The sequence below is a fragment of the Myxocyprinus asiaticus genome, chromosome 42 (genome assembly GCF_019703515.2).
Source record: "Myxocyprinus asiaticus isolate MX2 ecotype Aquarium Trade chromosome 42, UBuf_Myxa_2, whole genome shotgun sequence".
NCBI lineage: Eukaryota > Metazoa > Chordata > Actinopteri > Cypriniformes > Catostomidae > Myxocyprinus > Myxocyprinus asiaticus.
Genome location: NC_059385.1, coordinates 754,402 through 767,112, shown reverse-complemented (window position 1 = coordinate 767,112; position 12,711 = coordinate 754,402). Strand labels below are relative to the sequence as shown.

The window sequence follows — 12,711 nt, the reverse complement described above, 5'->3', positions numbered from 1 at the left end:
CCACACTACTGAATGTCATTAAGAAGCACCTGTGGAATAAGCCACGCCCACCTCATGAATATTAACATGGGGCAATACTATCCCAGCGTTCCAAGGGATAAAGCAGCCTCCGAAGAGCACTTCGAAGTGAGAACAAACATGTTAGTCAAGCTGTAAGATCCCTTCAAACAAAACTGCAAATAAACATGACTTAAAATGTGAGTTCCTAATGAATGTTATTAATTGCCCTCACAGTGGTGACTTCTAATCATCTTCAGAATCGTGTGCAAAGACAAACCCCTGTTATTTAGTTTTGTTTTTTATCAGAGGCAGAACTATAACATTCAAACCACAAGTGCAAAAATGTAATATGAAATGCACAAGACTTTAAAATCCTTTTAACATCTTACTGTATTTGATAAATGGCTAAAAGAGGAGCTACTCAAATAATCACACCGTTGAGAGCTTGGCCTTTCCTATTACTTTTCAAACAGTAATATGAAATCTGTTCATAACACACAAAAAAAGTCTCTATATTTAAGTTTACTCAAAGACATGCAAGGCTGACATGATTGTCTAAATTGTCACCGTGACATCTCGAGTCATTTTAAAAAGAAACACTTGCAACTTCTGAATAATGCTGACATCTTTTGTCCATAATGAATATATGGCTTTCAATGCTCACACATCAAAACAAACCGTTCCAGTTCAGATCAATACATTAATGTGATTTACTAAAGGAATAACTGATATTCTCAGGCACCTTATAAAGAGGATATTGGTGTTATTACAAATTTCAGAGAGCAAAGAGAGCGAGCGATTAATGGTATAAAACAATATTTCAGTTTAAGTATTTCAAAGTATCTTTAGGAGACACAGCTCAAATGAAGCCCTTGTAACAGTCAACCAATTATAAAGATTGACCGCTGTGGATATACATCTTTGTGTCCATTTCATAAATGTGTGTTACAGTCTTTAACAGGTTGTGAGAGGTGCAGAACATTTTTATTCACTGGCTGCGGAGAAAAGAAATTAGAAATGGAAAAGAAAAACATACATAAAGTGCTAGAACAAGTTAATATAGTACTAAAAGAAAAACAAGCATTCAGAACAATAAAGCTGCTTGTGCACGTATGAATTGATTAACTGTTATACGCCTTGCTATGATGGTTAACGGTGTGTGGCTGGGAAGCTTACAAATGATTAGTTTAACTAGCCAATTTTCTGCTTGTGAAAACTCATGCAGACTAAAGGAAATAAATGAGGCATTATTTAAATGCAATACAACACTAATACAACTTTCTGGAGGGTCAAAACCACTTGAACCCACAGCCAAACACTGCAACAAAACATATAAAGGAAATGCTACATAATTTGGTATATTTTAGCCATGGCCATCGTACTTCCAAACTACGGAGCACAACGGCTTCTTTTAAATACTCTGCACTGTATGAACCGAGAGCTGTGAGACTCTCGTTTAAAAGACCAGGTTAGCATTGCATTAAGACCATGGCCAAAAACAAACAGTTTTAAAAGTCCAGGACATGAAGTCTATTTGATCCATCGCCGCATTAAAGTGATGACGACTCTGTTTGGCCAGTGATCTTTCTGGTTAAAAATAAAAATAGTGCATGCAAGGAAACAATTTCATAAAGACAGAACTTAATGGCAGCGTGCACTTCTGCAGTGTTGAACACAGTTCTCAAACACTTCTAAGAGAATTCTTCATGCAAAACACTTTTTAAGCTTTAGATGTCTGAATTTGCATACTATACACTGCAAACATCATCAGCATTTTTGTCTTGTACTTGTGAACTCTTAAAAAAATGTTTAGCATTTTTACTGGAATACAAGACGAACACTGATTGAGAAAATTATTCTTTGCTTTAGCCATGAATGTCACAATGTCACTGGGGTCCTGTGCACTTTAAGGTTAAAAAAAAAAAGTTACATTTTATAGAAACAAATGCAACAGGATAAACAAAGCAAATGAGTATTTTTAATGAACCAATGAGAAAGCGGCAATAATGCAGGAACTGTCCATCCATCTCCATGTGTTGGATATATCTTGGGTTGCGTCAATGTCTCTCATGCAGCAAAAGGTCAACTCGTGCTCATCTCTCTGCACTTATTCACACAGTTCAGCGGTATTGGGTCGTCCGGTTGCCGTGGGAACAGTCACTCGGTCCAGCGTCTGTGTCGTGGAGTTTATAGTGTCAGTTTCAGTCTAATGGTGTTGGGTCGGCGATGGGCATCGTGTGCAGAACTTCATCCAGTAGCTGCAATGCACGGTGCAGGTGGATCTCGATCCAGCACGGCGTCTCTTTAATGCTCTGCCGTGGGTAATCGGGACCCCAGCCCTTGACGAAACTCATACGTAGGATGCAGAGCCGACGGAGGTCATCCACGCCGATACCGGCGGCCGCAGACAAACCTAAACGACAGTTTAATATTGTAATATGGAGTGGTTGTGCTATATTGTGAATACACTCACACATAAAGCAAGTCGCAGTGGAGTGACTGTTATCACAATATAGCACAACCCTCAAGTGCCTCTTGCACTCAGACTCATTCGTGGTCTTAACTGCACTTCTGAGTGAGCGTGGTGAATGAGAATGGAGGAATACTTACTGATTGCAGGTGCGATTCCTCCCACAGATCCCGGGCCAGGGATGTTTCCTGCGACTGCTGCTGCCTGCGCCGCGGCCGCTGCCTGCGCTGTAGCCGCCTGCTGTTGCATCTGTCTGTGACACTGACGCAAATCAAACACCTGCAGGAGACGAGGTCAGGTGACACTCAGAATCAGACTGAGGTGTTTTGTTTAGCGACAGAAATATCAGCTAATAACGATGTAACCATAACCACTTTGCTGTCTTACAGAAGCCCAAAATCTACAGACAGCCTTATCAATAAGTGAATGCACATTCTCACCATTTTTGAATAATCACGGCTGCACAATTATGACAAAAATCATAATTGTCAATTTTTGCCCTTGATATTGCATTTAAAAAACATACTTTAGAGCAACCGTGTGCCATATTCTTTATTTGGGCTACGCATTTAAAACAACATAAATACTTGTTGATCTTCCAACAAAATCAGCACAGAAACTCAGAAGCACAATTTCGACGAATTCGAAACGTTCCTGATTTATCGTTGCAATCATGCACAAAGTGGACATGTTTACTGATTGGTTACAATGCTCATCATTGCAAAAAAAACACATTGTAAATAGAAAATGTAAACATTAATGGAGTATACCCAAGGAAATTCTGTTTGTGGCACTTCTGATGATTAGTTAATTGCGGCAGCCGTTACTGTGATCTCGATTATTGTTTAGATAAACAGTGCAGCCCTAATAACATTATTATAGAAGTAAATGTTTTATGTACACTTCATTTACTGTGCACATGTGAACATTTTATTTTGCATTTTTCTAATTTATTACAAAACTTTCATGACGTGTAGTGTCAGCATAACAATTTAAGTCAAAAGTCGACAGCATTTGTGTCAATGTTGATTATCCCAAAAGCTAATTTCGACTCGTCCCTCCTTTTCTTTAATAAAAGCACAAATGTGTGTTCCAGTGAGACACTTACAATGGAAGTCAATGGGGCCAATTTTTGGAGACAGAAATGTGACGCTTATAATTTTATAAAAGCACTTACATTAATTCTACTGTTAAAACTCATGTATTATTTGAACTGTTAAGTTGATTGAATAGAAAATTTTCGTCGTTTTAGGGTTTTGACATTACATCGTCATGGCAACAAAGTTGTAAAATTGTCTATAACATCAAACAGATGTGGTTAGTAAGTGATTTTATCACAGTAACATCATGTTAACACACATATTGTTTATGTCTTGTGTCTATACTTTTGAAACAGTGAGTGTTTTAATGTTTACAGATTGACCCCATTGACTTCCATTGTAAGTGTCTCACTGGAACCCAAAAAGAAAAGGAGGGACGAGTCTAAAAATATTTTTGTGGTAATCAACATCATTCCACAAATGCTGTCGATTGAGCTTAACTCGTATTGAACCCGGAATATTCCTTTAAATTAAATTTTGACTCCCAGATTTTCAATGTGGTCTCAGACTTTTGGACCAGCATTGATCTTTACACACATCATATCAGTTGAGCACTCGTCTTGTTCTAACCTTGATGTACGCGCTCGGGTAAATCTTGTGCACAGCATCGCCAGGAGCGCGGCCGGCCTCCCGGTCCAAGTAGTAGCTCTGGACAAAGACAGCGTGATCGCTGAGACAGCGAACCCACACGTCTCCCTCACCCTTACACTCCAGCTGGACGCCCTTACCGATGTGGAGTCTGAAAACAGACGCACATCAGATTACATAATCTCAGAGAATGAATCAATTAACTGCAGTAATCACTGACTGTGACAGCTCACCGTGCCCTCTCAATGGCCTCTGTTCTGTGGACGTTACTCAGCTGACCGAGGCAGAACCGATCTCCTCCAGAAGGGTCCACATACCCGTCCACAGTGACGATTGGACAGGATGAGGGAACCTTAAAGGTCTCACCCACCTGAACATCCATCTCGAAATAAGCAATGGAGCACCAGTACTCAGGAGCTGCCAGAGACGAGAATATCATCAGAAGAGTAAAACCAAAAGACACTGAGCTGAAACATGCCACACGAGGATGAAAGTCTTACCAGGATGGTTGGATATCGGTGGCTGAAATGCGATGTCATTGTGTACAGGCCCTGAGGGGGAAATTAATAAATGTTATCAAAGACATTCATGTCCACACAAACGCACCACAAATGCTTTTCAGCAGCGATGCACAAAATATCAGTGACCATATCAGTATCTGGCAAAATGATGGAAGCAAATAATTGCAGGGCTTGACTTTTCTAAATCAAACAGTAAACTAAATGTTTGATATATAACTTGTGAGCAAGTTAGCCGTGACGTCGGATTTATCGAATTGTTCTTTTGAACCATATGTGGGAACCCCGATTACGATGTGTTGACACCTAATATCACTTCAACCATGTACAATTCTAGATTGGAGCTTTAGTGTGAATGTTGATTTAATCTGTAATCGTAACATGACAACACTTCTGTTTCACACTTACAGTAGTGTGCCGGATGGGCCATGGGTGGATGATGCTGAAGATGGCCGTTCTGATGGTGAGGCACGCTGGGGGTAAAATTACTGTTCCTCGTCCAGGTGGAGGTGGCATCTGATAGACAGAAGAAGAGAACGTTCATCTTACACTGCACATATAAAGGTGATTTCCTCGCTGGCTTGTTATTCGTGATCTGAAAGGCAACAGTGATTGTAACGATGGTGTGGAGTGATGATGTAGGAGATGCTGAAAAGCTTTCAGACTCTACAGGAGCTGCTGGTGGAGGCTTACTGTGATGGTATGTGGAGGTCTGGCCTGGGGGGAAGCCATTCTGCTGTGAGCCCTGAGCTGTGCCTGAAGATATCTGCAGAAGACCCTCAGTGCTATGAGGTCCTGAGAGAACACTACTGGGCTGAGCTGAGGAGAGAGGACGAGGTGGAAACGAGCATGCACACAAACACACACACACAAATACAAACCATTAAATATTAGGGCTGGCCGATATGACCAAAATCTTATCATGGAAACAGCATATATGATGGTGTAGATATTTTGCTGGAAATTCAACTAAAATAATTTACATATCAAATAACCAATATCCAATTAATTAATCCTTTACAAATGAATGCAACTTCATCTCATTTGATGTTTTTCTCTATTTATTTGGAACCTGATGGATGCACATGAAAATGGGGCTCAACAATAAGGATGGCCCGTAGGTCCGGGGTCAGTGTGAGAGGGTTTTGGGCCGGTTTACAGAACTGTCACTTGCCCCATTTGGTTGTCGCTAAATGTTACATCTTTTGTTTTTATGCCTTGCAATTAAAACATTTGGATTTCTGTGATTTACTACACATTGCTGTTGTGAATTCTGCTGATTTAAACTTCTCCCCAAGATAACATTATCTAACCGGCTAACATAGTCGAGGTTTTGTCAAAACTGTGAGAATGACTTGCGATAGTCTTGGAGGCATCAGTTATTATTTAATAAAAAAAAAAAAAAGTATTTTATTTTTTTTCCCCAGTACATAAAAACAAAACTAAGTTTCTAAAGCTAAAAGGTATCGTTTTTGTGTGGTGGGCAGTGGTAATCTTGTCAATGAAATCACTGACGAAGTTTTTTGGTTTAGTCAACGATAACTAAACGAAAAAGTTGCATCATGACGATAATTAAACGATTTTGTTAAAGCATACTGTTGACGAAGATAAAAATTATACTGCAAGATATTAACAGTGCAAAATATAGGGGCCTGGGTATCTCAGCGAGTACTGACGCTGACTATCACCCCTGGAGTCGCGAGTTTGAATCCAGGGCGTGCTGAGTGACTCCAATCAGGTCTCCTAAGCAACCAAATTAGCCCGGTTGCTAGGGAGGGTAGAGTCACATGGGGTAACCTCATGGTCGCTATAATGTGGTTCTCACTCTCGGTGGGGCGCGTGGTGAGTTGTGCGTGAATGCTGCGGAGAATAGTGTGAAGCCTCCACACGCGCTACGTCTCCATGGTAACGCGCTCATCAAGTCACGTGATAAAATGCGCAGATTGACGGTCTCAGACACAGAGGCAACTGAGATTCGTCCTCCACCACCCGGATTGAGGTGTCACTACGCTTGCTGCTACATTTATGTTTATATTTATACTAAAGATATAATTTTCATTGACTAAATTTATGTCATTTTCGAGTAAAACTGACAAAAATGAATGAATATGACATGACGAAATATTGACTATTTTTAAAGGACATATTCATCAAAAGACTAAAATTATAATTAAAACAAAAAAACTGTGAAAAACTTAACACTGGTGGTGGGGCATGAAAATGATGGCAGGGCAAGTAAAAATCAGATCTACTGGCCCGAACGGGCCAGCAGAAAAAATCTTTAACGTTGTGCCCTGCAAAAAATAAGATTATTCATAACAAACAAGTCTGGCACGAGCGCAAAAACAGCTTCACATTATGAAACACTGGAGTTAAAAACAAAAGACTGCAAACCATTTTATTTGATAGAAAAATAAATATTACAAATTCTAGTTTCTATTCTTATAAAATTCATAATTATGACTCTAAGACCCCGTTTACAGCTGGTATTAAGACTTGTTTGATGTTTACAGCTGGTATTAAGACATGTATAAACGGGGTCTAAAACATTTTGTGATTGGATCGCATTTGAGGTGTAAGCGCTAATCCGTCCTGAGCAGCGAAGCGTCACCCCTCACCTGTCAATCAACCGCTGCGCTAAAACAAGAGTTTAAACTTTGCCAGTTACAAGCGGCTTTAAAATAAATTGTCATGAAACAGAGACCCTCCCCTCGAAATCCCAACACAAGTGGTCGCAGGAAACGCATTAAAGTGACCAGGTGTAAACAGCGGTGTGTGGCGCCCGACTGATTGGATCATCCAAGACGCTTCTTAATACCAGGTGTAAATGGGGTTTAAATTTTGATTGGATGAGCCACATTCAAAGCAGGTGTAAACTAGCCGATAAACACACCTGTGACTGCGCATCAGTTTAATTCTATATTAATGGGGCAAGTTACTGTGTTCCTCAACAACCATAAACTAGCCTAAACTAATGTTCTTCCTTATCTTGTTTTGGACATGTCCCACTCTGTATTTTCACATTACTCCATGTTTATCATTCTTACATGTAAATAATGTACAGTAGATAGTCGTGCAAATATATCTTCTGGCATAAATACGTGCATAGCAAAATTTCTACCGTCACACTGTTTACAGTCATATCGCCCAGCCCCGTTAAACACCAATGGAGAACAGGACACCTCCACAAATGGGAAAGCTTTTCAGCATGGCCTGTGAAGGATATAAAGGAGGGACAGTGTGTCGTACTTGTGGATCCCACAGCGATACTGGAGAAGGCAGAGGTGGAGGCTGATGTGTTGCCCTCAGCTGCCGGCAGCATCGCTGGGGTGTTGAAGGACTCTTGGGTCACCGGTCTGGATGGAGGGTGTTGAATCGTCTGCATGTGACTCTCAGTGCTGGGCAGAGACTGCTGACCATCATAATCATACTCATCCTTTACCATCAGGGCTGATGGACCTAAAAACCACCATAGGAACACAAAGTCAACATGACATGGCATTCACAACAAACTTCTGTTATGTGGCTTCAGAGCAAAATATTCAACAACATGCGCCTGATTTTATCCATCAGGAATTGATTGGATGGTGAAAAGTCTGCGTTCCATACCAGAATGGAGTCAAAGTTAAATGTGAGTTTGCAGTGCAAGACCAGGAATGTGTATTAAGGTTTAGGTCATCTTCAACTTAATGGTTGACATTATACAATAGTGTGTGATGCCTAGGGGATGTCAGCCAAAAGTTGTTGCAGAGGTGGAACAAGTTCATAAAATTTGCTATATGATTAAGACATTTACATTTATGCATTTGGCTGACGCTTTTATCCAAAGCGACTTACAGTGCCCTTATTACAGGGACAATCCCCCTGGAGCAACCTGGAGTTAAGTGTCTTGCTCAAGGACACAATGGTGATGGCTGTGGGGATTGAACCAACAACCTTCTGATTACCAGTTCTGTGCTTTAGTCCACTACGCCGCCACCACCACCTACCGTTCTTTGGAATAACATGTATAGATAAACTGTGCACAATAAGACCAGGAACGTGTATTAAAATAAAATATTACAGGGTTCAATACAAGTTAAACTCAATCAACAGCATAATACAACAAAATAACATTTTCTCAACTCGTCCCTCCTCATCCCTCCTTTATAGAGAAAAACAAATATTGTGGTTATAGTGAGGCAGTCACAATGAAAGTGAATTGGGTCAGTGCACAAAAATTAAATTACAAATGGTTTCAAAAGTATACCACAAGATGTAAACATCATACATGCTAAAATGATTTTAGTGAGCTAAAATAGCTTGCTAACCTTTATAGTGTGGATTTATATCCAAAATTACAACTTCGGTAAACCTTTTAAGCTATTTAATTGCACTAAAATCATGTAGAACAGAGACTTCAATCAGTAAAAGTCATGTTTACACGTATAACTTTTACATCTTTTGAAAGTGTATTTTTTTATTTATTTTCTCCCCAATTTGGAATGCCCAATTCCCAATGTGCTCTAAGTTCTCGTGGTGGCGTAGTGACTCTCCTCAATCCGGGTGGCGGAGGACGAATCTCAGTTGCCTCCCCGTCTGAGACCATCAATCCGCGCATCTTATCACGTGACTTGTCGAGCGCGTTACCGTGGAGACGTAGCGCGTGTGGAGGCTTCACGCTATTCTCCGCGGCATTCACGCACAACTAACCACGCGCCCCACCGAGAGCGAGAACCACATTATAGCGACCACGAGGAGGTTACCCCATGTGACTCTACCTTCCCTAGCAACCGGGACAATTTGGTTGCTTAGGAGACCTGGCTGGAGTCACTCAGCATGCCCTGGCTTCAAACTCGCGACTCCAGGTGTGATAGTCAGCGTCTTTACTCTCTGAGATACCCAGACCCCCAAAAGAGTGTGTATTTTAATGTTTATGCACTGGTCCCATTCACTTCCATTGTAAATGCATCACTTTAAAAATGTTATTTGCTTTTTTAAATAAACGAGGGACGATTTGAAAATTCAAATACATTTTGTGATAATCAACATGGTCACAAATGCTGTCAATTGAGCTTAACTTGTATTGAACCCGGAATATTCCTTAAATAATTAGGCTGACTTTACAACAGACAAACCTCTTCAACATGGGGCAAAAACCATTTAAAAAAAAAAAAAATTAAAAGTATTTTTCTAGAGAAAGTGTCACTCACCAGAGCTTGTCAGTGTAAGTCCAGATAAGTCTAGGAGAAAGCACAGATAAATGTGATAACGAATTGTGCTTGCACTATAAAAACAATAGTTAAGTCTGAATCTGACCTATTCCTGGAGACACCACCCGCTCGTAATGGTAGGGGTTCACACACACGCTGTCACATTTCAGGTCAAAGGCAAACTGGCAGTACTTGACATGTTTCAACTCGTTCTTATGAAGGTCTGGCCATCGCCATAACCGTGCGTAAATGACATGAGGAAACCCTTTACGCCCAGCCACCTAAACACAGAGAGGACCAGTGTCATAATCACAAGAGCATGGCACAAATTCCCTCAAGTGTGTCCAAACTTTTGACTGGTAGTACATACGATCTATCCATATACCTGCAGTCGTCCGTCTAGTGTGCGCTGTATGGTGACGCATTTGCTGGGATGAGCGCCGTTAGTGGTGATGGCCGTGATGAGAGAATCCAGCTCATCTTTCTTCTCCTTCAGTTTCTTCACCAGACTCTCGATGGCCCGTTTAGCAAACGTCTCGCTCTCGCCACCCTGCCTATGGCACATCAAACTGTGGACGATGCTCAGACAGGCATCATTACTGGTCGGTGTGTTTGTGATGGACATTGTGCGCTGATTATTGGCCTCTGAGGGGCGACCGTGTGCCGTTTCAAACGCGTTTCAGCAGAGTATCAGCAAGAGTTCAGCATTAACACGCTGCTGCCAGGACAGGGTCCATTCACGCTGACCCCTGTGAAGAGAAGTGACGTTAATGACCTGTTCAACACTCTGAATTTGAGTACAGTCACACCCGTCTGTCACAGCACAGATCATAGATGCAATTTCACTCGTATCTATTCAGATATCGGGCTATAAAGAGAGTTTATTTTGGGTATATAATGGACTTTATGATCAATATTTGTCCATTGATTGCACATATAAGAGCATCTTTTCATATCATGATAGTGATTTTATATATAAAGGACTTTTTTTCAGATATTGGGCTATAAAGAGAGTTTATTTTGGGCATATAATGGACTTTATGATCAATATTTGTCCATTGATTGCACATATAAGAGCATCTTTACATATCATGATAGTAATTTTATATATAAAGGACTTTTTTTCAGATATCAGACTATAAAGAGAGTTTATTTTGGGTATATAATGAACTTTATGATCAATATTTGTCCATTGATTGCACATATAAGAGCATCTTTACATATCATGATAGTGATTTTATATATAAAGGACTTTTTTTCAGATATTGGGCTATAAAGAGAGTTTATTTTGGGCATATAATGGACTTTATGATCAATATTTGTCCATTGATTGCACATTTAAGAGCATCTTTACATATCATGATAGTCATTTTATATATAAAGGACTTTTTTTCAGATATCTGACTATAAAGAGAGTTTATTTTGGGCATATAATGGACTTTATGATCAATATTTGTCCATTGATTGCACATATTTCATGCTTAAATACGGTGGCATATCAATGATTATTATGTTCACCAAGAAGTTTGACATAATTATTTGCATCAAGACTTTAACAGAAAATAAAAAGAAAATCAACAAATTAATCCAACAACAGGAAGTTGAACTTGAACGGAATGACAAAACAAACAGGGTTTTAACGAGGAGATTCATTGTATAACGCATAAAGGGTTAAAACAGTAATGTATATTTGTGATTAGCTCGTAAAATTGATTTATAAATAAGTCTGAGTTAATGTAAACAACATGATATGAGAGTGTTAGCACAATCTGCTACATATTATCAGATGAAAACGGTCAGTCCAGGCTTTAATCTCTCAATAAAGACAAATACAACACGTTAATACATTAAATATAAAATACAATACCTCTCTTGTCTCCAGCTGGTGAATTTGTCTGTATTTGTCCAGTTTTTTAGTTTTCTGGCGTGAATCTTGTTAGCAGGTGACACACTTCTGTCAGACAAACGCATCAAACTGATTTTTGAAACGATTTAAAGCGACGACTGAAGCCAAAAAGCTCCACATTTGAGCGATAACACTGCCAGACAGTGAGAAGAGTAAGATGTTTTATTTACAAGAATACGAGAGACGGTAATAAACAATGTAGCCGCGATGATTTTCACGCCCAGCTGCGCAATATGGCGATCCACGCATGCGCGATGCAACGACCCGTGTTTTTAGCAAGTCAGTCCACTCGGCAGCCATCTTTGGAACCCTCCGCGGCATATAAGTGCAGCTCCTATCTACTTGAATGGGGAAAGACCGAAATCTCCATAACATTTGGTCAAGATTACAATCAAAGAACATACTTCAAATCAGCAGTAAAATATGACAACACTGGTTTCATAAATTGTGCTTCGTTACCTCAGATTACGCTAAAAAAACGAAACTTTCCCGTCTTGTATAGCTAATGCGCATGCGTTCTCGAATTGATTGACAGGCGATGTCTGTATCTAAAAGGTGATTGGCTCTTTTACCAGTATCTAGCCGAAAAAATACTTGAAAGTAAAAAAGTATTCACATTAAATTGAACTTAAGTATTAAAAAAGAAAAAGGTAACTTTTTTCCTAGCCAGAATATAAACAAGAGAGGAGATTGTGTGAGAGAGGAAGTTGTTAAAATCTATTGGTTTAAGTCGCCTTTTTACGGTCTCTGACGACTGTCATATTTCACAACCTTGTCATAGAATCATGTTACACACATTTTTGCAAAATGGCAAATTTATGTGGACTGTTATACGTAACACGGCAACATCCTGGCGGAAAACAACAATTACTTTTATCCTCTTTCACTCAAATCACGAGTAAAATGGCAGATTATCAGTTTATAAACATTTACTTTC

General features: G+C 39.8%; 1 protein-coding gene across 2 annotated transcripts; it reads right to left on the bottom strand.

Moving 5' to 3' along the window:
* Positions 1-962: 962 nt before the first annotated feature.
* On the bottom strand, positions 963-12,026 carry LOC127433081 (mothers against decapentaplegic homolog 4). 2 transcript variants are annotated; one of them, XM_051684732.1, is made up of 12 exons: positions 11,736-12,026; positions 10,254-10,617; positions 9,975-10,149; positions 9,869-9,898; positions 7,926-8,135; positions 5,370-5,495; positions 5,085-5,192; positions 4,659-4,709; positions 4,392-4,575; positions 4,141-4,309; positions 2,611-2,749; positions 963-2,413 (listed from the first exon to the last, which is right to left on the bottom strand). In XM_051684732.1, the coding sequence occupies exons 2-12, from the start codon at positions 10,491-10,493 to the stop codon at positions 2,202-2,204; spliced, it is 1,644 nt and encodes a 547-aa protein (XP_051540692.1). In that variant the 5' UTR covers positions 10,494-10,617; positions 11,736-12,026; the 3' UTR covers positions 963-2,201. The 2 variants fall into 2 exon arrangements, with proteins under 2 accessions (XP_051540692.1, XP_051540693.1); XM_051684733.1 differs by lacking the exon at positions 5,370-5,495.
* Positions 12,027-12,711: the final 685 nt, after the last annotated feature.